This window comes from Neodiprion pinetum, chromosome 2 (genome assembly GCF_021155775.2).
Source record: "Neodiprion pinetum isolate iyNeoPine1 chromosome 2, iyNeoPine1.2, whole genome shotgun sequence".
Classification (NCBI taxonomy): domain Eukaryota; kingdom Metazoa; phylum Arthropoda; class Insecta; order Hymenoptera; family Diprionidae; genus Neodiprion; species Neodiprion pinetum.
Window position 1 is genome coordinate 17,730,711 of NC_060233.1, and position 27,585 is coordinate 17,758,295.

A 27,585-nucleotide genomic window follows, 5' to 3' on the forward strand; every position below is an offset into this window, starting at 1 on the left:
ACAAAATGACGTCTAATATACAGCAACAGTGTTTTCAAAACCAGAAAAATATCTCATTCCTCTAAAATAAAAACAAGCTGTTAATTGATCGCGTCTATAAACTACAGAGAGAAATAGATAACCAAAGCATGTATTGGAGTATGAAACTGAATCAGCAGAACATGAGAGATAAATTCAAACAAACTGCTCGCCTTTCTAGTTTTCACCCCGACGTACGTCTATCGGGAACTTTACTGCGGCTTATCTGGAGTTCTGAGCTCAGCAGCTCACGTCAATCGAAAAGGATATATCTGACACAAGCATTTTCACAACTGGAAAAGTGGTTCAAAGCTTTAGTTCCGTGTTTAACAGTCTCAGCATCTCAGTTCTTTTGAACCTTTGGCATTGCTAAAGAGACACCGAGGTAAGAAGACTTGTTCTTAATCTGGGAAGTAGTCTCGATGTAAGCTAACAGCCACGGGGCATAATTAGACCATATTATTCAAGTTTATTATTTCTCTTTGAAGGCATTAACAAGCAGCCCGAAGGCTACGAGGCTTGTGCAGACTGTGGTATCTAGCCCTCTTCCTAAGACGCCTTAGGTTTCAGATAAGATTCGAATAAAAATCATAAAATACCAGCCACCCACGGTTCCAGGAACGACGGAATGTTTTCCTCCATTTGCTCTAGGCTGACTCTAAAGTTTTCTTAACTCTCAGCGGGGCGAGCCTGCAACTTCCTTCTCGCAGTTCGCGCGACTCTGAATTATACCAACAAACATATAAGTATATACATATATGAGGAGTTCTATATCAATCCATTAGAAACAATTTAACTTTTTTCCCGGCTACGGTTTACTTATTTATGTTTTCACCTGTTACGCATTCAAATAAGCATTGAGATATTCAACCGCGAGTATCTTTATATTTTTTGAACCGAGGATATTTTCAGGACTGCAACTATCCAAAAAATTGATTTGAAGCGATTCATTTCATTTTCAGATCAACGTGGCTAGATATTTGAGTGGCCGATGAAAAAGGTTCTCACGAAAAAATTTGTCCTGCTGAAAAATTCTAAATAGCCACTCAAAAAATGTCTCTAGTTTTAAAGGGCAGGTTGTAGGAAATTGTTTGTATCGAAAATGCCCTCATAAATTTAATTAAATTTCACACAAAACATCTCCTTTCCAATTCTATAAGCGATTGTCTGTGAATTTTGAGACAAAATGAGCAGTACCTAGGCTACAAGCTACTAGTGGGCAATATTTCAAGTGTCACTGTAAAAATTTTCAACCAGGCATAACGTATTTTGGTCGAATAGTTATGGCTACGTAATAATAAACTTTATAGTATGCAACAATGATAAATTCTAATACGACATAGAACATTGAAACCAAATTAATGGATGACATTTTTCAGATTTCGAAAAATATATCGTTTAATCTTGTACTCGAATCCAAAATTCTGCACATGATTTTCACAATGAAACCGTTGACTTGAACAATCTGAAGATATTCTTATACTGGATCCTTTTATTTGATACTTGACTTGTGTAAGTGGGTAGAAAATCAAGAGGGATCAGAGGAATGGACCGTTTGGTTGTAAATAGAAAGCCGAGTAGGTACCGAAAGGAAATAATAAAAGTCAGCAAGCTGAGCAGCCTACGTGTACATTTGTGACCTTTATCGTCTTGTCATACAGGCAGACCAACCCTGACTTGTAGCTGTCAAACGTGACTTGTAGAAGTCATGTAAGCGATACGAATTTTTACGTTCAACTTCAGGCGTCGACCTTTATAAAACCCATGTGTTGCTTTATAGTATGGGGGGTGAGTGTTCTGAAAAATATGAACCATCTTGGAAACCGAAATCATAAATCGAGACACTGATGACTGACGATAAAAAAACATAAACTGATGAAAAAATCTAGAAAATCTATGAAGTTGGGTCACCCATTTGCTTCTCTTGCATCAGTTTTTAAAAAATATTCGTTACTTTATAGAAACGACGAATGTAACGAGTACAAATCCATCACAGACTACCATGAAAACATTGAATACTTCGAAACATATAACACAACGTACTTAAAATTCGAAGGGTCTGGGAGAGGTTGCGAAGCAGCCCTGAAGTTGGCACCCGTGTGTTCAACCATGCAGATATTTGTCTGGTTATCTGCTTCAGTCACAGGCCTACCCCTGTTAACGAATGACATTCCAAACAGTAATTGGCACGGGGGTAAATAAACTTTTATTAACTTTATCAAAGCAACAAGACGTATCTAAACTGGGCGCGGATCGAGACTGCTGTACACAGACAGCTGAGTTGCCGGTTTCTCCTACTCTTACTACTAGAGTCAAATAAAGAATATGATCCCCAATTACTGCCGCCCCCCGCCCGCCAGGTTCGCTACATTGATTACAAGAACACCACTTTTTTGGATTAAAAATCATTTCAACTGCGGTGTTCAATAAGTTCGAAGAATGTTCGCAAATGTAACTTGAACATAGGTACCAATGAGTCATTCTCGACATATTGCCTGTAATTTTTACTCCAAGAATTCGCTGATCGAACGAGTTTCTTTTTTCCTATGGTGTATAATTTGGAGAAGCTTATCAACCATTTATTGTTAAACAAATGGTAACTGCTACGGTCATCATAAAAACGCAACCTCAATCCGCCACTTGCCGCGGAAGAGTTTAACAGTGCATACATTTATGGCTCATTTAGAGTAAGTTAACTGCATTATCTAGCGGACGAAAATATTGCTGCGGTATAGTATAATCGATCGATGGAGTACAATTATCTTGCACATGCGCAGTCAGCCGCTCAGCCTCTTAACTTTTACCACCTCGTCTCGGTATATATATATATGTATATTAGGGTGGTCCTTATATGGAGTAAAAAAAAGAAAAAAAATTCATGACGGAGCCTGTCAAATCGGTTTCAAATGGTGAAAGAAAAATTTGAACCTCACATAAGGACCGCTCTAATGTATATATTGTAATGATACAAATATAACCGCGCAATGCACACGGCACGAGCGGATGAGGCTAGACCCAGGGAGTGGGGCACCTGGTCACAAATTTAAGAAGAAAGGTTGCTTGGTCTACGTCTCTCCAGGAGGAAGGAGATGCGGAGGTTCCCCTCTCTGAAACTAAGTCGTAATCGATCGAAAATCGACAAACTAATAATAATAAAGTAAATCTAAACCACGAGGACGAACATTTCAAATTAATAATTAGACACTCCAAAAGCCAAGCCAAATTTTAAAGAGAGACGATATAAAACGAAGAAACAATAGAAGTGAAATCAAAAAATATAGTGCCTCGACGACAGACAGTTATTCACAATTATTTATAATTTTAAGAATATCCACCAGTTTTAACAATATATACTATTTTAAACAATATACACCTGGAATGAATGAATTGTGGAATGGATGAATGAATTTTAAACCTAATGACGGCTCATGTTTTGACATCTTTATAAATAAATTAAAATTTCACTCTGCTATTCGTACTTTATAAAAGATACTTGACATTAATTTCGCCTAATTTTCAATTTTCAAACAATTATTTACATTATGTATTGTATATACTGGTAAGTCCTGAATAGAAATTTTTTTTCAGTCTCACCTCTTGAAATGATGGTCTTTGATAGAAAAAATATCGTCCCAAAAGATAAGCTCAAGTCTGAAAGGACGCCCATTTGATTTTTATTTCTCATTCATTTAACATGGGATAACTTTATTTATCGTTAATGGTTAAAATACTCGTAAGCTATTCAATATTTTCCATATTCATGCATTGATGGTTGAAGCTAATTTCTCGAGCTTCCCAAACTTTCATAACCAAGGATAGTTATGATCATTAGGACACTACCGATTTTCACTTTTCGACAAAAATCAGTCATTTTCAGATGTCTGTAGTGTGTATTCTCAAGATGATAACTATGCTATGTGTATATACTTTCGATTTGGTTGGGAGGGAATGGAAGAGGCCAGTGCATTATTATTGTGATTATTATTATTATTATTATTATTCCTGGATTTCTAACATCTTGACGGCGACGGCGGTCAGATATCTTTATAGGTATGTAACTAACGCTAGGTGCGTGACCCCAGCGCCACCTTACGATACAACTTACGGTGGCTCTTTTTAGATATTTTACATGTACTAAATGCTAAATAGATGTTTAAAAAATTAAACAAAGTTGAAAAAAATATTATTTATGTTAAAAATGTAAAATTTTACACAGAGCGCATATTAAATTATAAGTTTTTACCTGGATCAGCTGAAAAAAGTAAGTAAAATTAACACAATAACTAAAACAAGTCTCATGTGAATAAGGTTAAGCAGTGTTAAAATCTGTCAAGAAGTTTATTGTTAAATTAATATTGAATGAAAAATAAGTATTAATATTAAATATATAACAATCTGAAATTATATAAAAAATAAAAAATATTTCATTTTGACATAATTATATATTTACGAAAATATCTAAAATTTTTATTTTCTTTATTTAATTTTTCAGATAAAAATGGTATTTGTGTTAAAAACCGGCTTTCAATCTATTACCCACAATATTATTTTCCAACCACAAACTTTAATAAAAGGTAAAAATTTAGTTCTGGCTGAACATGTGAGAGATGTTGAAGAACATCGAAAATTAAATCAAAGTTATTTAATTAAAGCGCGCGTCATTAGACAAGCATCGGTAAATTCAACGCCTTACACAACATCATTGAATGTAATAACACTTACATACTACAATTATCATTGTTTGGATTTTTTTTTAATTTTATTTTTATTGTTTTAATATTTCAGATTAATGAGACACGACTTGTGACAGATGTCAAGTGTGATTGTGTATACAATCAGAGCAAGAAATGTAAACACATCGCAGCATTAATTTATTTCATCAATAGTGAAAAGAGTGCAACAAAAACAAGTAATGAACAAGTATGGGGAAAACCTAGTGCCCGACAGTTTGCAAAAGATAAATATGCTAAAGGTAAACAATTTGGAGAAATGTTTCCCGCAAAAAGAGAAAAATGTTATGAGGCTCCAGAAATAGATATTTCTCAATTGTTAGAAGAATCTCCTTTACAACAGGTGATGGTAGCAAAAGCTAAAAATACAAATATACATACGGTCAAAAGAGTCATGAATTCATTACTGCAACAAGTCGAAATTAATTTAGAAAAGGAAGACTGTGAACAATGTGCAATTAATTTTCTAATTTCTTGTGATGAAAATACGCAATATAAAACAAATTTTAAGTTAGATAAGAAGTTAAAAGATTTTTACGTCGAAAAAATTGAAATGTCCGAAGAAGATATTATAAAACTATGCTGTGAAACTTTGGGACAATCTACTTGCACTGAATGGTATGCTGCTAGACAACTAAGATTGTCTGCTAGTAAAAACGTGCACAGTATTAAAGTAAGAAAAACTAAAACTATTGAAAGTCTGGTGTATGAAATATTACATCCAATAAAAATTGATTGCGCTTCTACTAAGTATGGTTTAAATAATGAATCACTTGCAAGAGAAAATTATGAAAAAGTTAATAACTGTACTGTGAAACGTGTTGGTGTCACAGTTTGCAAATTTCAACCTTGGCTTTGCGCGAGCCTTGATGGAGTAGTTGTACTAGATGGATGTATCTCAAAACTAGTCGAATTTAAATGTCCCATTTTATGTAAGGATAAACCTGTGATAAATATAACTGATAATTTGTGTAATGTTAAATATTTAGAACTCATTGATGGTGCCTGGGAACTGAAGAAGTCTGATAGTTACTACACTCAAATTCAAATACAATTGTATGTGAGTGGGATGAATATTTGTGATCTTTTTATATATTCACCAATACCAGGTGGTTGTTGTTTAGTTGAAGTGCTTCGTGATGAAGATTTTTTAAAGAAAGTTATTTCACAAAGTGAAATATTTTATTTTCGAGATTATTTACCAGCTCTTTGTGCGGCAATGACTAAAGAACCAAGTACAGAGAATGATGAAAACATTGATACATCAAATACTGATAGTTGTGCTGAAAATGAAATTTACGTTGACAATAACAATAACAGTGAGGAAACCTCACCAGTGCGAATTTTTACAGAAAAAAAAAATTAATCCATCAGAATAATTATATTAAAATAAATAAGATGTTTTATTTTATATTATTAAAAGTTTATTATATCATTATATTACATTATTTTAATATTACATAAAAAAAGCTTTATTACGTGTTGCTAAAAGTTGAATTATGATTTATTAATGTATATTTTATGCCTAAGAATATGTATTTAATATATAATTCAGTTGTAATGTTAGTACATGATCCAAAAAATTTAATAAATTAACCAGTTCATTAAAAAATATCAATTATTTTGAACCATTAATTATATTCTTCATTTTTTTTTTTGGAAATTATTGGTGGTTGTAAATTTACCAAAACACAGCATACATGTATGATGTCATCTACACAATGAAATAGATTTTCAGGAAATTTATTTAATACTTGATAAAGTCTTAATCGTTGCATTATGCGTTCAATATGAATTCGTACTTTTGCTATGCTGTACGTTTCTTGAGTTTGTTGTGTTGTAAATTCAGATTTTTTCTCTAAAAAAGGTGGCATAACCATTTTTAATTTTTTTCCACTTGCATCGATAAATGTTTTAATTTCCGGAAAACCTTTGTCAGCCAAAACGACGTCACCATCTTCTAGAAGATCTAATAAACCTGATTCAATTGTCATTTGAGAGTCAGATTTACGACCACCAGCTACTTTTGATTTCAAGGAAATAAATCCTCCTGGAGTGATACCTATGAGAACCTTCGCAGTAAAATTTTTTTTATAATGCGAATAACAATAAACCCGATGATCAACATTAGCAGGAATTTCAATATTAAATTCAGTACAATCGATGATTACTCGAGTATCACTGTAATCATGATGAAAACACTCAGGCATCGTTGCTTGAACAACATCAATATCCGGCCAAAATACTAAATTAGCTGTCGTACTAGCTAATTGCTCCAAAATGTCGAAAAAAATTCTTGAAATCGTTGTTCTATGCACGTTAAATAATACGCCAAGAGCCGAAAAAGTGAGTCCTGTTTTTAATTTCATTAAAAATATGAACAGTCTATCTTTGTAACCAATCGTCGATTTTTTAGGAGGTTTTGTTCTGTCTAATAAAAAATTAAAATTATTAAATGTTACACCAGCAAGATCTATGAGTTGCTCGTTTTTTTTAACTGATGAAAATCCTTCAAACATATTGGTTACTTGAGTTTCATGATCAGCAAACGTTCTATGTGGTGTACCGCACTCCTTGTTAACATATTTTTTATTATTTGTAATTATTTTTGACGTCGACGCTTCCAGAATCTCTGTTTGTGTCTCAGCATCACATTTGTTATTAGTGATATACCGATTACAAATGAATGTTTTTGATGAAACATTGGAGGTAAAATATATATTCGCTTCACATGCCTGCTCCACCGTTTGATTCATGAATGTATTATTTTGATCACCTTCAGCTATTTCAGGCGGTTCTACAAAATTCATCACCGGATGTATCTCAGCCGTTGACGATAATGACTTTTTCATTATTCTTCTCTCCATGAAGCGTTTGTGTCTAGATGAATTAATTACGATAACAGAAATAAAAATTAAATTAACTATAATAGGTATTGCTAAATTTGTAACTATACCGATTAATGTGACTTAATTTTTTAGTCGATTATTTCGATTAATCTAAATATATTAATCGAAACTAAATTCTTTTACGTACCTATTCAAAACGGCAGATTCGTTGACTTTACGTCGTCTATAAGCTGATGGAAAAATAGTTGGAGCGAAGTTGGGACTTGATTCAATATCTGATTTTTCACCGCTAATGAAGTGTTCACTGCATATAACATCCATAGGTTTTGGAGACCATAACGATCCATCAATACTTTACAAAAAAAAAATTAAACTATTACATACTCAGATTTCTTATATGATATACACATGTACATGATATTATTCTATAATATATGGTTATAGGTTATAGTAATACTTACTTTTGCCTTTTAACAGCAGCGATCCATTTTTTTCGCTGATTTAATTTCCAATTGGCAACCGGAAACTTATAAAATTTACAATTGCTATTTCGACTTGTATTTTTGCAATCGACTACACAACAACTTTGAAGACCCATTTTATTTACTTTATTTAATTTAGTTGACACACGTGTTATTTTAATAGCCTTAAGTAAAAAAGAGCCACCCATAGTTCTATATTGTCCGCAGCGAGCGCTGACATCAGTTCTGTGTCCCCCACTATGCCTTACGCACCCAGCGATGTTGATCCTTCCTAAAATTCTATTAGCATAGGGGGGAGTCCCTCAGTACCAGACACCTAAGGTTATTCGTTAATAAAATCGTCATTTAAGTGAAAAAATAATTATTTTTATTTTTGTTATAATCTTTGGAATATGTTTAACAATATAGGAACTTTTGGAATTAGTACATAACGTTAAGCTGAGAATAAAATACAAATTTATTTATTTACGAAAACTAGGGTGTCAGAGAAGTGTCCCCTAGTACCGGACAATCATAGTACGGATGGAAAAAACGTCTTAAAATTTAATGAAATTTACAATTATAAATGACTTAGCGGCACAAAAAGCAAGGAAAAAATATTTGCATTAAAGAAGTGAGAATTTTTTCAGACATTACTAGTCACTCACCAAATGTACCATACTGTACTACGATTATTACATAACAGAATTATTATTATTGATGTCATTATTACTATTATATTTATGCAGCTTTATCGAAAAATATTGAATAAAATGACCGCTTATGAGCATGTGTGATACAAATTATCAAATATTGATCGATCCTGATTGAAAAAATCCTATTAGTGAACAGATCACTAGCTGGGGGGGGGGGCAAATAAGTTCGGGACTACAGGCGGCTCCAAGTTAAATCCGGCACTGCCCAAGGGTGTGTGTGCGTGTGTGCGTCTGAAAATATTCAGGTATTCACGTGTAAGTTCGGATGTGTCCGAGTGTCTTCGGGTGCGTTCGGATGTGTTCGGGTGTCTCCGGGTACGTTCGTGTGTGTTCGGGTATCTTCTGGTGTATTCGAATGTCTTCTGGTGTGTTTAGGTGTATTCGTGTGTGCACATGGACGAGTGTGTGTGTGTAAATGCGAGCGTGCGAGTGTGCATGCGTGTGCATATTGGAAGGGTGGATCAGGATACATATGTCAGGGTTGTCAGCAGCGGCAGCGGCGAGATTATATGGTATAGGGCATACTGAAAAATAGGGAAAAAGGGTCCGAGCGGGCAGGAGGGGGAGGATAGACAGTAAAGGGTTCGACGTTTGTAAATATAAGGATGCATATTAAGACCCCTATCGCAATTGTATAATGTTGTATCGCAATTGTATGGTATCCTGAAATTCCAAGGAATTAAATCTCTTATCATTTCTCAAGATTCATGATACGTAATTAAATAAATTAGTACGTTTAGTCCAGGCAGCACAGCTGACAGACAGAAATAATTTCACGAGAAATAGGGAAAATTGGAAGTTAAGCTGATGTGATGGGAAGTGTTAAACTAGAATTTCTCAAGTAACTTCTTTGCCTTTGAAGTTGACCGTGTCAACGACTACACTGCTGACTATAATCTGCTGTGCAACCGCTTCTTCATCTCGCCTTCAGCAAATAAGCATATGGTTTGCTCATTCCAATTTCTCAATAAACCAGTCAACGGTAAGATTGATTGTTCAGGACTTTTGCAACTACTGCCTTTTTAGGTTTCAATCTAACCTACCTTAATGAAGTTATTACTCCTGGGGAAACAATGAGGAGAACAAATAAACATGAATGGTTGAATTTTGTGTGCAGATGATATTAAGAAAAAAGAAAAGAAGAGAAAATCCAAACAATTCATACAAGTAGTGCATGGATGTGATTGGTAAGAGTCAAGGTGTGGGAGCAGGTTCAGACCTGCATACACTGGTAGGAGTGCAGCGGTCGAAACTCTTACCGTGGGGGGGAGGGGGCCAAAAAAGATACTTTTTGAAACTAAAATTAAGTTTTAAAAAAATCTTTAAAATACTATACAAATTATTGTCAGGCATTTCTTCTATATTAGCAGCATCAATAATTCACATGACAATCAATTATAATAGAAAGACATGTAGTTCAAAATGGAAAGGAGAAAGACAAAATCAGAAAAATCACGCAAGTCTTACAGTAGTCGCCAGTGTTGTGTAACATCTAATCTCGATAACACGAAAAATTTTAGTAAGAATATTAGAGTCGTGCATGGCAATGCGTCGTGCCGTTAAGGGGTCTACCCTAATTAGAATTTTAGGAAGCCAGAACGAAACGAAGGCAGGCTATTTTGAATGAAAATGAGTGCTATGAAGAAACTGAAGGCATAATGTATGGTGCAGGTATCGCTGATTAGACGTAAGTAAGATTTTGTCACGATTTTTCGTTAAAGAAAATTTTAAACGCGTTTTTCTCAAAATAACGTTTTTGGACGGCTTGTTTCAAAATAGCCTGCCTTCGTTTCGTTCTGGCTTCCTAAAATTCTAATCAGGGTAGATCCCTTAAAGACCAAGATCAGCAGAACTAACGGTTGACGGCTGTGTCTTCTGTTTCTTTCTCCCTTTCTCTCGGTCTGTCTCTCTCTCTCTCTCTCTCTCTCTCTCTCTCTCTCTCTCTCTCTCTCTCTTTCTCTTCTAAAACGTTATGAAAATTTTGCTCTTCACCGTGCTCGCTATCACGCTGCAGCACAAACGCCACCTGGTGGGAATTCTAGGCCGCACCGAAGAATCATATTATAATGAATTGAATTCTCCCTAATTCCTGTCTCATTCGGCACTGCCAGCTTCGTAACACAACAAATCCCTAAATGTTTTTGTGGTTAATTAAGTAAGTCTGTGTCAAGTAATATGTCATATCTGGAATCTTATCTTTTCATTCCACGTGTACCGCAGTGGGATTCAGCCCTAATTGGGTCAAATAAACGTGACTACACTTTCCGAATTCTACTTCTTCCAATCAGATGTGAGAACGGAATAAAGTATCCCGCAGGGTATAAGGTATTCGGTCATTGAGTATTTTCACTCGGCGTTGTGGCGGTACGTGAGAATACTTCACTCTGCACACTCAGGGTTGATCGTGAAGAAAATACGGAAGGTCTTTAGTAAGCACCGTGAAATTACAGCAAAGTCTACATAAAACTCCTTCAAACACGGTTGAATAATAATGTTTAAAATATGTTTAATCATACGGTGATTCGGCAGCCACAAAAGCTTCATCTCGTACCTTCTGCAGACTTCGGACCAATCACCACGCGAACGTGATCCAAGAACAGCTACGGCACTTTTCATAAATTATAGTGTATAATATGTGTATCGCCTAATGTAATGTGTGGTGCAAAGTGGACGAAAAATCATGTCAGTTATGTATCTAAATCATTTCACTTCAAAGCGCGCCCTTTTGACACAAGGTTTGTATCAATATTTCAAAATTTCATGAAAAATTTTATATACGACGTCTGTTGACGATATCCGTATGTAACTTCAATTTATTTTATTTCTCATCATTCCGGTTGGCCGTTTTATTTCTTCGTGTATCAATTAAGTAAAATGAAATAATTATGTTCAATTACTCGATTCGTTTATTATAAAGGCCGTAACTAGCGAGAGTGAGATGAATGAAGGTTATTAAAGCAGAAAAAATATGCGAGAACCGAATAAATATAAACACGACACGATCTGTCTACTCGGCGTTACGTTCGGCTAACGGGATGAGCTGTCAGTATCTAGTCAGTATCGCAAGGTGTAAATGCTGTAGGATAATTATGTGTCCATGCGTAAATACGCGTACAGTCTGGTATTGTGGGAGCGTATGGCTATCAGCGTGTCGATTGGGATAACTTGCATAATGAAATTAACTTGTGGATAACTATGAAATGAGAGCAAGTCTATGCGGAATACGGGATTGGCAAGCTGGCCCCTGGGGACCTGATACGGGGGTTACGCCAGGATGACACACCGAGAAACTGGCGCAGAAATTACCTTCCGTGAATCATTAGTGGAAGCGAAAACGGTTATCGTGGGTTGACCGTCTCGAGTGGGTCTCGCAGTTGCGAGGAGATTCTCGTGATGGTTGACATGCTGGGAAACCAGCTTGGATATGAAACCCGTGAAATAACCGTATGGAGCGGCAGCGCCGTCGATTACGTGGGATGACCTTCCCGGAGCGTGACTTCAGGGTGGTTGACAAGCCGGGAACCCGGCGTGGCTACGTGGCCCAAGGTATAGATAACGCTGGTCCACAAAAATAAAAAAGTATCTGAACTCGGCATGCGAAACACGTTTCCTTACGTACTTTTTACCGCTGAATCCGAATCTGAAGTCAGAATGGGGGTCTTCCGGGCTGATTTTCAATAAATGGCTGGTGAAGGTGAAAAAATTTCAAAAATCAGATGAAAACACCTAATCTATAGATTAGTATAGATTGTCCCAAAAACGTATAGTTATGATGATTTTCTCTGCTTTAACAGTTGTTTTTCGTTTTGACTTTGCAATGACTTTGATTTTGACCTGATAGACTCAAACCGATCCCAGATTCGGATTCAGTTACCCCAAAAACGTGTAGTTGTAATGCTTGTAATTTCGAAAATTCATACGACTGTGTATCACTATTTGCTTACTTCCAACAGCCATTTACTGAAAATCAGCCCGGAAGACCCCCCATTCTGACTTCAGATTTTGTAATGGTACCAACCGATTATGTACGGGTTAAACTAAACCGATATTATTTACCCACATGCCGCATAGATTCGCTAGTTATATTTCAGCGAAACTCGATAAAAGAAAACGTGTGAGACTACTGGTAGACGATGTTAGTATTGGAATGAACACACCACCTAGAGAATTTGATTTTGCAATAAACAAAGATGCGATGACTTCACTCTTAATTGAATGCCTAGAATTATCGAGTTATTAGCGACGATTGAATCAATGTCCTTGGTTTACAATGTTCTTGCTCCGATAGAATTCCTTGAGATTTCTTTAAATCTGAAGGTTAGTATTTTTAACGTTACACGCGCTCGAAAATTGCAAAATAAAAAAAAATAAATAAATAAGCAAATATGGTAAAACAGTTCCGTATGATGATTTCGATCATATCTCCGAACCAATTCATTATAAACAATCCGGATGGTACTCATTCCTAAGCTAGTGAAAATTCCCATCAGAAAATATTTATAAATAATTTTTCCTCGTAACATAACGTCTTTTTTTTCGTCAACACAAATCTTCATATAGATTTTTCACGATAATTTACACGACCTAATTGTAAGATTCCAAAAATACCAGCCTGTCGCTCGTAGAATTTACAATAAAAACTGAAATTTTTATGACGGAGAAACACCGAAGTGTAAGTTAAAACTGAGGAAATCTTGTTCTTACTTTGCAGTCAGGTCTAACGTAGGTTATATGGGGAAAAAATTCGGTATAAATAAAGTTATTTGAAAAGGTTTGTTTCGCGAGGCCAAGTAATCATTTATTATTTATAATTCTACAATGAGTACATTTTTTTGCAAAAAAAAAAGATCTAGCAATTCTTCTGCTATCTGATTGTCGCAAAATAGCATAGTCCGACAATTTGTAGTGGATCGCTTTGTCAAAAGTAAATTGTTCCACGCCACTTTCCTCACAGTTTTGTAAAGGTATCGTCCTGGTCAGTTCGAGTTGCCCTCAGTGGTGGTTGCAACCCCTTCCATCCGGATGCTCGGAGTCGACCAGGGTTCAGTTTTGAGAGGAGAGAGGAAAGGGTGATGCCATAATTAAATACAATGATATTCGATTAACAAGTTGGAAGATAGTAAGAGCAATTTATTTAACTTGTCCTGTGAACTTCTATGAGACAACATCGATACTGTGCAGGTGCTGCGGTCAACTTGGTGAAATTTTTTATTTTTTTTTATTTGGATATCTACCTACAAATACGAACTCTTAACTAGCACGTATGTGTTATGGAAGATAATAGAATGCAATCACAATTGCGAGAGCCGGGCTACGGCATGTATAATGTCGCATAGCCCGCCCCGTGAAGTTTGAAATTTTCAAACTGAACTGAGTCCAAACAACGCTCCAGATTTCCGGCCAACGTTTCTGTAACCTCAAGTGCGAGGTATGGTTTCAGAAGAGATTGTGCCTACCAAGTGCGTATGAGAAGAACCTCCACTCCCAATGGTGGTCTGTGGTGCATAGACCACGAGTGGTTTGTGCCACGTAAGAGCCTGGGTTTTTGAAGTGGAGATCCATGGGAATTTGGGCATTCCTTGTGGGTCAGCGAAGAAGGCAAGATATTTTTAGTTTGCCATTAGAAATAGGCTCTGCGTGATACACCCCACAAGCACTACTGTCGGGTATTTGCTTAATAGGTATAATTATATTTGGTTAAGTCATTATTATACTACTGTATCGAGTCAACAAAAAAAACTTGCCACGATTTGCGGCTTTCTGGAGTAATAGTAGTGGTATAATTCATTCGTAAATTTGGATTTGAATACGCCGCGATATAAATTTGAAACTTCAATTGCGTAATGCTAGTAGAAAGTACAATCACAGTGGATGAAACGTAATGCTATTAACGGTAATTTATTAAAAGTTACAAACTATATCGGCCGATTGAATGCTTCTCACTTATTCATTGGTTGATATTTAGTTGTTAGTGCATTTGCTCTTACTTTAACTTAACTTACTTGCTGACGAATTGTAAAACTATTATCAAAGTAATTGAATGCACTATAGAATTATATCATTCGTCATAATACTTTTTTTTCTTCACTCGTATCGGTATAATTATTCAAACACTGGGACAAGTTTTTTTTTTTTTTGTTGAAACAAATAATTAAAAAATTGAATGAACAAAAAATAAATCTCGAATATTGCCAGCTCCATTTCTTCGTTCCGGAATAAATTAAACATCGATATCTAAGTCGTTATTGGAACGTTATCGTCCGGGTATTCGAGTGCTCTGTAACACCTCTCTCAAAACCAGCCAGCGCCAGCACCCCAGGGATGAAAACAGTATCGTTATTAACACATGGGAGTACTAATATGCGCGTCTCGCATTCTCCTTGGAATATAACCTGTTTAATAAGCCGCTAGCATTACCAGGTGTTTCTTATGCCTAATACCACACATTTCGGGTAATAAAATCGAATTAGCATATATATTTTTAACGACTCTATATTGTGTGCCGACGTCTGTTTTCGCCAGTCATGTACCAATTTTCTCCAAACGATCTCCCCTGTGTGCTGAAAACTGGCCCGTTTCAATCCGCCACCAATATTTTATGCCGTTCGGATTTTATTAGGGCTTTTGCACAATACGGAGAGAGGGATGCCCAAAAAAAATTTCGGTTTTCTAAAAGTTATCACCAAAGATGAGATATTTCTTTTAAGGCAGTAGTCCGGTCTAGAGCGACATTTTTGACGTCATTTTTGGGTTGGAATAATGTTTAAACCGTTGAAGTTGTCTTGATAAAATCTTACATATGTATTTATTGTTCCTTTGAAAATGTATCTACATTAAAAATAAAAAAGTGATGGTAAATATTTTCATGTAGTTTTTTATTTTTTTACAACATGGTCCGCCGAAAACCGCCTCAATCGGCGCCCACTCTGGGTGATGTTGTATACATCTGGAAAAAAAATATATATATATATATATATATATTCTCAATCTGTATGGGTATTCTGAGCACTAGTAGCAGAATTAGTACTTAAAAAAATTTTTTTAGAAAATGACGGCTTGTTAAACTTTGATTAACGATATTTCATACATTTTCGGGTATTCGACGAGTTATAAAATGTGGGCAAAATTATTGTTCGACTCAATTCTGCTACCAGTCCTCAGAAAGAGGTTACCGAAGTTATGTGCAAAATTTCAGCTCGATCTTTTAATTAGTTATCGAGATATCGTGGGCGCTGATTTGAAAAACATAGTTCTGTGATGAACGCGTTCAAAGTTTTGTTACCGCTAGATGAGGTTTAAATTGAACTATCGATGCTTACTAGTTAATCTGCCAACCCGGGTCCATAGATTGCTCCATCTTCCCTTTCGTAGAATTGATCTTGCTCCAATAGTGCAAGTTCTATTACTCTGCTAATTTTTGGAATATCAATAAACGGTTTTCACGTGCGTACTAAGAAAAGCCTAAGGAATAATAGAATAAAAAAAAAAAGAAATAAATTGATTTCCTCAAATTTCTAGACCAGACTACTGCCTTAACCGAGAGTTTCAGATTATACGTTACGTCACCACTAAACCTCAATCACCTAACTCGTCAAATATTTCCAATGTAGGTATGATTTGTATTTATTCTACGCCATGTTTGTCATGGACGCTTATATGAAAAATACATCTTTGTGTTCATCACAACAAAAATATTCTGGAATAACAAAACAAAACCGCTATTGCATACGCAATTTTGTTAAATTTCACTACGCGGAAGTTGGAATATCACTCTTCTTAGAACTATAGCAATTACATGCTATTATTTTAATTTTTATGTCACAGAATTATACGATAATCGTCAAAAGCTCTACACTTCCAACAACCCTGGCTACAAAAAGCAGATTTATGAATTTCTAATGGTCTCAAAATCCGAAAAACATGGGATGATTTTCAAGTTATTGAAGTATATTTTTCGGAATGTTAAATATCCGATAAATTTCTAGAATTAAATATTGTTGGAAAACTATTGATCTCTCATTTCAATTTCCCCGTTCCAAATTGGGATCTTGTTTCGAAAATTGTTAAGCTCAAAGGCTCTGCGTGTAAACGTACGTACGTGAGATATGCACACTGGTTTGTTAATAAAGAGACCACATTGTACTCAGGACTTTGTACAATTGAAAGATATTTCACTATTTGTATAGGTGCAACGAGCTTCTAATATTTCGGTGTTCAATGAGTAATTGAATTTATTAGGAAATTCAATAGAAAATTTGTAAAGAGTATAATTTGTGATGTGTTTACTACGGACAATTGCTGTCAACCTGATTCCAGTTTGCTTCCAGGTGATTATAGATTTTCATTTTAATCAGTGGCCTGCAGCCCCTGCTTATATTCACAAGGAGGCAGGAGAGATGGTCTTATAACTCTTCATTGGTTCGCCCTTTTTGGGAATAAAAACACTTGTCTTCTGTCACATGAGTAGTCTTCAGTTCTTGCCTTATCGTTTATGGTATTGGTTTAGCCAACTTAGCGAGGACTGCTGAGTTTTCTTTCTCCAAACATCCCAAATTGACGAACTATGATTCCCTACTCTGCTTCAAGTTACTCCTTGTCTTTGCTACTCAGAACGTCGAAACCTGAAACCCTTGAGCTCTTCGAGGCGCCAGTGAGTCCGATGACAAATGGATTACATAACTTCATCGTAATTGAAAAACTATCAGGTGCATTGATTTTCTTGAATAAAAACACACAACAAAATAAAATCCAAAGGAATCTACAAAATCTTGGTGAATTACAGCAAAAAAAAAAAAAATGCCAAATTCATAATTTATTACTACTCGCTAATGAGGATGCTCTCAAGATTTAAAATAGAATTCTATGTAGTGGAATTATTGAAAATCAGGCGTAGATGGGCTTTTCCATTTGAACGTAGAAAAGTGTGCGATTCTCTGACCAAAATGTAAATTCTTATAGATCATACTATCCGTTATTTGACAAACCTAGCTCACATCTATGCAATGCTAACCAGCGTATAAATAAATTGTATCTTCAATATTAACCCTCACATAAAACACATAATCTTCGACTGGAATTCGCAAGACTTGGAGTCATGGACTCCACTCCGCCGTCTAAATGCCAAGAACGCTAGGAAAGGATTCATAAGCACTTTGCAAGCTCCTTTTCCTAGAACAGAGATTTTCTGTCGGCACTTCATCGCTTGGTCGTTCCAGACGAATCGTCTCGTGCTAACATATTTAAGAACGTTGTTCACCAATCATTAACAGGGTTGCAAATTTTTTAATGAAAAAGTAATGCATTAACCATTACTTTTTCAATTCGTAATGGAAATAATTTCCATTACACTATTAAATTATTTCCATTATGAATTGAAAAAGAATAAGCATTTAAACTGCACCTACATTTCATTCTTCATTTAAATCCTGAGTCAGAAAAGAGAAGTTAGAATTAATTTAGTCATTTAGACAGAATAAAACTATTTTAGACATCAGACGAAAAAGTCGAGAACAAAAATTCGACATTGCATAAAACAGACTTATTCAAATGGACAGAACAATATCGATTTTGAATTCACGCGTAGTACAGGTCAATCCAAATCATATATGAGGATGAAGTTGGTGACGTTACCTTAACGAGGCAAGTTTGGGAGAAATCGCTAATTCGCATCTTTATGATTTTACGAAATTTATCGAACGATTATGAACAAAATATACACTTATTCTGAAAGGCCAACTCCTTGAAAGTCATCCTAAAATTACCCAATAATAATTTTTTCTGCTGATATATTGTTACGTTAACGTTACTAACTTCAGCCTAATAACCATACAAGACTCACATCAGAAACTTTCAACTTTAATATTATTGATGTGACTACACTTAGTGAATCTTGTAAGTGAATAAAATCATTGTCGAAACCGAATTTTAAGAATCGATCCACAGAATTTGTTAATCAATGTATATTTAATTAAAGTATTTATGTTAAGAGAATTATTACAATAAAGCATAGTGCAGATTGTAATACTGTGAATGTGCAAATAAATTAAAATTTAATAATTGCTTGATTCGAAATCAACATTATAATTGAGTGATTCGTTATTTCCTCTAATTATCTATAAAACTAGTTAATTCACCCATCTCACATTTGTAATCATTCATTCCTTGTAACTATTTTTCTTTCGAAATAAATTCGGGTACTTGATACCACCGTTGATACATCAATCTTCACAAAATTTGTAATAAATTTTTTTATAACTGTATTGGTTTTTATAAAAGTTATTAACAATTGTATAGGTTAACAGGATAATTGGTCAGCTATATAAATTTATTTGATTTAGACATTGAGTAAAGAGTCTATAAATGAATATACAGTTGTCAAATTTACAAAATATTATTACAAATTACCTTAATTGATGAATTTCAGATTTTGACCAATTACCAATTAGATATCCTTATATTTTAGAAGTGTCGTACGTTACAGATGAATTGTCTTGATTTGGAGTAGGTTGTCAGTACTTACAATTCGATTAGCCAATTTTGAAAATTTACCATTACGAAAAGTAGATGTATATAAATTTCCCAACTTACTTGTCATCATAGCTTTCCTTGAATATAATAATAATTTCTTAGTGAATAAATTGATGATACTTTCTTAAACTACAACTATTATATGTTACAACTACTTTGTTATTCTGTTTGGTATCTACCAGTCTATAAGTATTACCAATTCTGACTCGATAAATTCTATAAGGTCATTGGTAAAGCCCAAAAATGTGTGAGCCACCTTATCGATTACAGGAGACGGATAAAGAACTTTTAATAAAACAACATCTCCTAAACTTAACTCTACTGTTGGGATACCTTTTTGATTTCGTCTGCACTGCTCAAAATTCTTTGGGGTTTTTACTATTGCTATTCGCGTTTCAATTGTAATATCCGTTATTGCTGGAAATTTAATCTTCATGTTTCTTTCATAACACGTTCTGTTAGATTTGATTGAGGATGGCGAGTTGAAGAAAATACGTGTCCTTTTTCTAAACTAACTTTCTATCCATTTACTATGAATTGTGTCCCATGATCTGATAAAATAGCTTTAGATTTTCTGATATTGATGAAGTAGTGGTTCGAGATTTCATTCAAACTAGCTTGTGTTGTAGCTTTTTGTGATTATTTGAACATGGTACTAATAATTCACCCGATTTAACCTTATTTTGTCGGTGTGCATAATTTTTACTGAAAAAATTACCTACCAAATTATCTTTTCCCTTGCATGATATTTTATATCAAAAGTATGTTGCTACAATAAGAAACTTCATCTCATTAAACGTGAGTCAAGAAAAGGTGTACTTCGTAGAAATGTTAGTGCTTTATGATTAGTTATAATTTTAAAATGAGTACCGTACAAATAAATTTGAAATTAATTAATTGCGCGTACTATAATCAATAGTTCTTATTCTGTTGCACAATAATTTAGTTCTGATTTTATTAAGCAACGACTTATCAAAGATATAACGTATTGATGACGTCTTTGGTATAATATTCCACTAATACTGGACTTACTTGCATCTGTTTATACACTAAAGATCTTATTTTGCTTGTGGTGTTTTAATGTTACGCAACTTACAAAGTTTTTCTTCAAATTCTCCAGTTCCATCTGATATTTTTCCTGCTATTTCCGTACACTATCTTTTCTAAGTAATTCTCTAAATGGTTGAATGTAATTTGAGTATTCTAGACTGAACTGTCGATAAAAATTACGAATGCTTGAAACTTGCTATGAAAGTGTACGGTTCATTGGTGGACGAGAATTACGTATAACTGCTTTTTGGAGTTTACTCCTTAAGAAACGATTTGAGTTATAGGGCCCGGTACGGAAATTATATGAGGAGTAAAATCAAGTGTAACACGAAAACTTGAGGCGTTATAGAAAGAGACAAACATATATATTGAACGTGCAAAAGAATGACATGGAATACATTACACAGCGTATCCTATACTCGGGGTCTCCTCTTTGTGCGGTGCTTCGTAGTCTCACTGTATAGTTCACTACCTCTGGTCTGAGAGTTGAATGTGTGCGTATGTCTGTACGTGTGTGTTGTGTGCCTGCGTATGAATTTGTAAGACGTGACGTTATCACCTCAAAATATTTGAAAATATGGAAGAAATTGATTTAGATGATAATGAAGAAGAATCCGAAAAACACATGGATGTGGTTAATTGGTACGCTTATCGTTTACATTTATGAATAATATACATTTCAAACACGAACAACTAGATCTTTTATTCAGTGTTTTTATTATTTTTGATTAATTGATTTAATATATTTTATATTTATACATTATTTTCATTACTTATATTAACCCTTAGCGGCACACATTTTTCCTTACTTACTATCGACTTGAATTTTGTACTCGAGGGTTTTTGGGTCGCTGATTACGAATCTGCACTCAAAATTTGAAAATTCAAGATGGCGGATTCAATATGGCGGACCAAACGTGCAAAAAGTCGTTTGACAAGAGCGAAAGTTGGTACTCGGGGGTTTTCAGGGTCGCTGATTACGAATCTGCACTCAAAAGTCAGAAATTCGAGATGGCGACAAAAAGTCCCTTGACGAAAGCGAAAGTTGGCACTCGAAAATTTTCGGAGTCGCTAATTACGTATCCGCACTCAAAAGTTGGAAATCCAAGATGGCGGATCCAATATGGCGAACCGAAAATGTAAAAAGTCGTTTGACGGGAACGAAAGTTGGTACTCAGGGGTTTTTGCGGTCACTCATTACGAATATGCACTCAAAATTTGGAAACTTTTGAAGTAATATAAATAATCCGAATAATTACAGATATATGTTTGTTTCTCTTATCATTTTGGAAGATGCGTTCATTTACCCTCTTTTTCTATTCGCTATATATCATAATTATCGTTCGTAAGGAGCAAACTCCAGTCGTGCGTCGGAGCTGACACACACACTTTTTATTTTTTTTAGGATTTGGTTCGACAGTGATAATTAGCACTACTAGAAATAACCGAATTCACAGATAATGACGAGCTGAACGAGAAATCTCTACGAGGTGATCATGGGAGTTCATGATACAGAAATCACAAGGTCTGTAAATCGAACATAAATCTAAATCTCGTAGTGAACCGAAGATCTCTCGTGACTTTCATCCCAAAACGTAAAACTTACTTAAATATGTATTTTTTGTTTAATGTAAACGCCTTCAGTCTTCGTTATCGCCTAAAGTAAGGATGAGTGGTAATTAGTGCTAACACCGCAGTGAATCGCAAATCTTTGTTGCAGGCAAAGAGAGAGTATAAAACGCTTTCCAAATAAAGCTTGAAACAATATCGAGGCGGATGAATTCTATAACAGAAGGATAAAGGAGAGTCGGAAAAGCCCTTGCTAAAACCTTTAATCAATTCGTGTCGATTTCGATGAGGACACAATTTATCTGCTAAAAACAAGTAGACCGATAACCTGAACCAGACAAATTGATCACGGAGAATCCGGAGCTTTTTATCATCAATTTTGAGCTGTATTCAACCATTCTCGACTAATTGACCGCGTGGAAAGAAAAAGTCGATAAAAATCATCCCCCGCTTTGGTGGAGGCCGAAAGCTCGCAATCTTTTATAACCTAATTAGGTGATCGCTTTCACGCGAGCTTTTGCAAGTTTTGAAGTATCAATTTTATGGAAGTTTATTCGCGTTGCCTTTCACCTAGCAATGGCTAACCAACGGTGATTTAATCTTGAGACTGAAATCGTCTTTTCACAAGATACGTGAGGACTCCTGTACGTGTTGCCGTGTCTTGACATCTAATCAGGGGAAACCCGTGACGAAACTTTCAGTAACGATCAAATCGCCAACTCACGGTCTGTCGCATACTATAGCAGAACGTGTTTCCCTAGACCACGAAACATCTCTAAACAGAGTTTGTCGAACGATGTCGTGTTAAAAATTATCATCAATAAACTGTTTTCAACCAAGAAAAGTCAATTCTTTAAGTCGATTTATTTTTCGGATCGCTCGTTCAAGATTTTTTTATTTTCATATCTTCAAAAAACCCTGATGTAGGATCATTTCAGTGTCACGGGATGGATGATTGTGATGAACAAGCGGAAAGCAGAGGAACTCGTATTTCGGAGTTGAATGTTTGAGCATATAATTGATTCGTTGTGAAAGATATGGAGAGCACAATGAGGAGATGTGGAGGAGGTAAAAGGAAGGAGAGGTGAATTTAGATGTTGGCCTAATGAAAGATGACTTGAGAGTATATATTACATGGAAGGCAGCATGCAAGGGACTGGTTAGTTACAGTTTAGGAGTAGAGGGAGCATTCTGATGATGCGGTATGGGAACTGAGGGCGCGAGGTCATGATAAGAAGAGGATGTAGGGTATAAGCTGTAAGAGTGTGGGAAAAGAATCCAAGCTCTGGAGGACGTAAAATTAGTAAGCAAACTACATCGAAAGATAATTTTCTAGAATTATTGAATATCACAAATCTATAAAGCCATCCCAGTTCAGTACTTGATGACGCATGATCTCAACTCTGATTTCGCTTGCAGTGTCGATTGTAGCACGTTATAATTCCGAAAGAAACTGCAAGAGCAAAACTAAAATCCGGTGTTCATGTTAATAGTCCAGTCAGGAATTCTATTGCAGAGCATAAAAAAAAAACGTTACCATGAGTCAGGAAAGTAGAAATAAAAAAACCTCATAAAAATACGTCGAAACGTTACTCGAAATCTATAAAGAAATTTCCATGAATCTTTGACAAATAACAATACAGACACACATTAATTTGTCTGTCATATTTCATTTCTAAAAAACACCAGTGCATCAATCGTCACATGTGGGGCTCAACCTGCTTGCATTGTGAATAAAGCGAAATATCATTGTAATAACTTTTAGTAACGAATAATCGCAGTAATTATTATGAATATATTATTGTTCGTAAAAATTTCAGTTGACTCATGTAACGGACCTATTTTTTTCCACAATATTCATGGACTAGATGTGTTTGAGGGTAGTATGTGAAATAATAAAAGATGACACAATAGATAAAGTTGAAAAGATAGACGATTATTGTTTCATTTTAACGCTGATTTCAGCAACCCTGATCTTTCAATTTAAATGCCTGAAGAGGCTATCAAACATTTGTAAAAAGTTGATTTAGTTACAAAAGGGTCGTAACAAAATGAAACTACGTTAATTGATAGATTTCTCTAACAATAAGATACGCAATACAATCAAATTATACCTCGAGTCCCATTCTTCGAGATCACAACGTAATGCCGCATATTTCGCTATTGTCCGCCACAAGTTTAGGGCAACAACAAAACAAAAAAACACGCTCCAAGCATCTCGTGCGTCTGTGCACCTTACGTCTTCATTATTTTATTTATTTATTTATTTTTTTTTCTCAAAAACGACACGAGTTACAAAACATGTTATAGTGTAATTAGCCTCCAACAAGAAAATAAAAATCTGTCCGACCTGCTAAGGGAGTGAACCAGTGTCTATCCAAGAAGATGAGTAAAAGCAGTGAACACAACCAAGACGACAATTCCGAGGAAAAACTTCGTGAAAAAATAAAAAGATTGAAAAAAAAAAATCCAACGTGGATGAAATCGTAAATCACCCAACAGGTCCAAACTAGGTAAAAAATAAAGGTCGGTGGCGTTTTCTCTTTTTAAATGCAACACATCCGTGTGTTAATTCACTGGTTTTTTTTTTTTTTTGGGCTGACAAATTATGCACGTAGGAGGTCATGATCGTCAGTAGCTGTATGCGAATGTGTCTTTTCAAATAAACCAATCTCCAAGGAAAATAATGAAAATCATACTCCAAATTCGCATGGTAAAATTCTCGGGGAAGAAATGCTTTCTAACGATGTACCCGACCAACATGTTGAGATTAGAGTCGAGGAAAGTTCTCGAGGATGACCGAGCAGCCATAACAGTCGATTTTCTGGTGTTTCATCCAGATTTGGCGTCCCGGTAGACATCGTACTTGACCAAAGGTTTGTCAAAAGATATCATGGATGATCTGTTATCAGAGCATCCGAGGAAGGGAAACGTCTTGTTGGAACTGGAGATTCTAAATTACGAGAATGCATTTACACTCAACGAAGCTAGATTAGAGAAAGATAATCTCTTTGCATAATTAAACGCACATCAATAACAGCCGGATAAGAAGGATTGACGTGACGACTGAGGAGACACCTGGTGGTCCAGTAGATATAAGTCCACGAATAGGCTTCCGCTGGTCCTGGGTTCGATTCTTATGGTCGTACGTTAATTTTTCTCATCGCGAATTTCTTTCATTTATATAATCTCTTCACCCAAGAACAGAAGTGGACTGGCATAGCCCTTTCACCCTTGGGGACAGCTAGCAGCATGAATTTAAGAGACGGCGATGATCTAGTAGATCGTTTGAAACTTCTCGAACACCTTGCCGATGCGGGAACGTGTCCAACACAACTACACCACCAGATCTCGTCTACGAGGAAGGTCTTCATGGCTCCTTTATTATCGAAATCGGCCGAAGATTTAGTACAGAAAACAAGTCCAGATGAGGAGACTACCTCTATGGAGAATAATTTACAGATACTCTTGGATTCGCTAAATCAATGGTAAAAATGGGCAAGGAATTGAGGTATCAGAGCCAGCTAGCCCCTTCTACGAGTACAGTGAAGAAACTCTTTTCAAGGCCAACGAGACGCTTTTTAATCTGGAAAGGCGCTTATACAAGACAGAGAGAAACGTATCAGGACGAAAAGACGGGTAACCTAAAGCGAAATTTCCCGAGGCGGTTCCCACAATTTCAAGGCATCACAAACGAACCGTGACAATTAGAAAAAAAATCGAGTAATACTCCTGGATCAGTGACGATTTAAAATGAGGAGATAAGAATAGCTGGTCGCTTAAAAAGTTTCCTTCAGACATGAAAAAATATTACAAAGGATAAATTCATTCTTGAGTGTATAAGAGACTACAAAGTCCCATTTTGTGAACCTTTTCATCGATGTGTCATTTATTCAAGAAATTTTCCTTCCGATGAAGAGAGAGATGTATAAAAAAAATGTCAAAAGTATTGATCATTGGTGCATTATTCGGTGTAGACCATTGATGGGAGCATTTTCTTTCTTTTTTTTTTATCTTCTGTTCATAGTCCCTAAACCAAATAACACTAAGCGCTTTATCTTGAGTCTCAAGGGTCTTAATCAATTCGTAGAAACGTCCCATTTAATCCTCCGTGGTCACATATTCTAGCTGTAATACGCTGGTCATGCGATGTCGCAGTGACCCTAACCATATTTTAAGTAGCTGTCGCATCGCTTTGATTGATCAAAGTCTTCTGAAAAAAATGCAGGGTTACACTTTGGATATTCGTTGTCATGTGTAAAATCAAATGATGAAGTGGTGCAAAAAATCTCGAAGGTGTAACAGTGTAAGTACTTTTTTTTTTTTTACTAAAAGATTCATAACTTTTTCATTTTTCAGTATTTTTTTTTTTTATTAAATTTTATAGATTATACTTTTGAAATATTATACCTTCAGGGGAAAAATAGATTGATAGTGAGCGATCTGATAGCAATTTAGTCTGAGATCTGAAGAAAATCTATTTTGGAGTAAAGTAGAAACGCATAATTATGAAAAAAGTTTCAGTATTTTTCATCGTTCAATTATACTTATTTAGTGTTAAAGTTGAGAGTGGGGTCGTTTCGACCCCGCGTGACCGTGGAGGGTCAAGAAAAGTAACAAAGCTTATCGCACGTAATTCTTACATGCTCAGTTTAGATCTGAAAGATACATATTATTCAGAATAGGAAATATTTACATTTCACTTTTAAAGGTCAATCTCTGAATTTACATGCCTTCTTCTCTTTCGATTGTGTACAAGCCCCTTTGTATTTGGGGCATTCCATGAAATCTCGATCAAGATTCTAAGTCGATGTCTCAGATTGGCTTTATCATTTTTTGTATGAAAGTACACGACGAAAAACGCAATCGCAATTTACTTCCGAATATTTTGACCCAGTGTATCTGCAGAATAATTTAAAAACTTGAAAAAAAACCCACTTTCTAGAATCTGAAAACAATCAGAAAAATCTTATATAATATGGAAAAAATTTTGATCCCCGTTAAAAGATGGCAATTTCATAACTTGAAAAGATAATGCGGGGAAAAAACTGATTGTTATTGGATTACATTTTTGACGTAAGAATAAACATAAGAGCTCATTAAAATATGGACCGAAAATTGTCTATTCAGAGAGATATTGTAATGAGCTATTATTTTCATTCTTATGTCAAAAATTTCCATCCAATAATAATAAACTTTTTTTTTTTGAATTATTGTTTCTTTTGTTTATTTATTTAAATTATGAAATCTCCGTCTTCTAATAGGAGTCAAAAATGTTGTTATATTTTATGAGATTTCTCTGAATTGTTTCAGATTTTAGAAAGTCGTTTCTTTTTTCAAGTTTTTAAATTATACAGCAGATACGCTGGGTAGAAAAATTCTGAAAAAAATTTCGATCACATTTTTCGTCATGCACTTTTATACAAAAAATCATAAAACCAATCTGAGACATCAAATTCACTTTAGAATTACCAGATTAATACAAACCTCATTTGTAAAAATGATTGTGTCCACTACAAGGGAATTTCCTCGGGTAATTGGTTCGTTAATAGCAGCTTATCCAATGGTAGCATACGGTTGGCTTTATGGTGAATGCTTAGAATGTGAGAAATTACTCGCATTCACCCTACATAATCAAGATTATGTGAGTATAAGATTTAACGAT

At 35.2% G+C, this 27,585-nt stretch overlaps 2 protein-coding genes across 6 annotated transcripts in view; one reads left to right on the forward strand and one right to left on the reverse strand.

Moving 5' to 3' along the window:
• Positions 1 to 27,585, forward strand: part of LOC124212453 (zwei Ig domain protein zig-8) — a 508,955-nt gene that overhangs the window by 337,089 nt on the left and 144,281 nt on the right. The window lies entirely within an intron of this gene.
• Positions 5,972 to 8,118, reverse strand: LOC124211474 (uncharacterized). Its single transcript, XM_069133941.1, has 4 exons — positions 8,059 to 8,118; positions 7,785 to 7,949; positions 6,434 to 7,628; positions 5,972 to 6,031 (listed from the first exon to the last, which is right to left on the reverse strand). The coding sequence occupies exons 2-4, from the start codon at positions 7,916 to 7,918 to the stop codon at positions 5,972 to 5,974; spliced, it is 1,389 nt and encodes a 462-aa protein (XP_068990042.1). The 5' UTR covers positions 7,919 to 7,949; positions 8,059 to 8,118.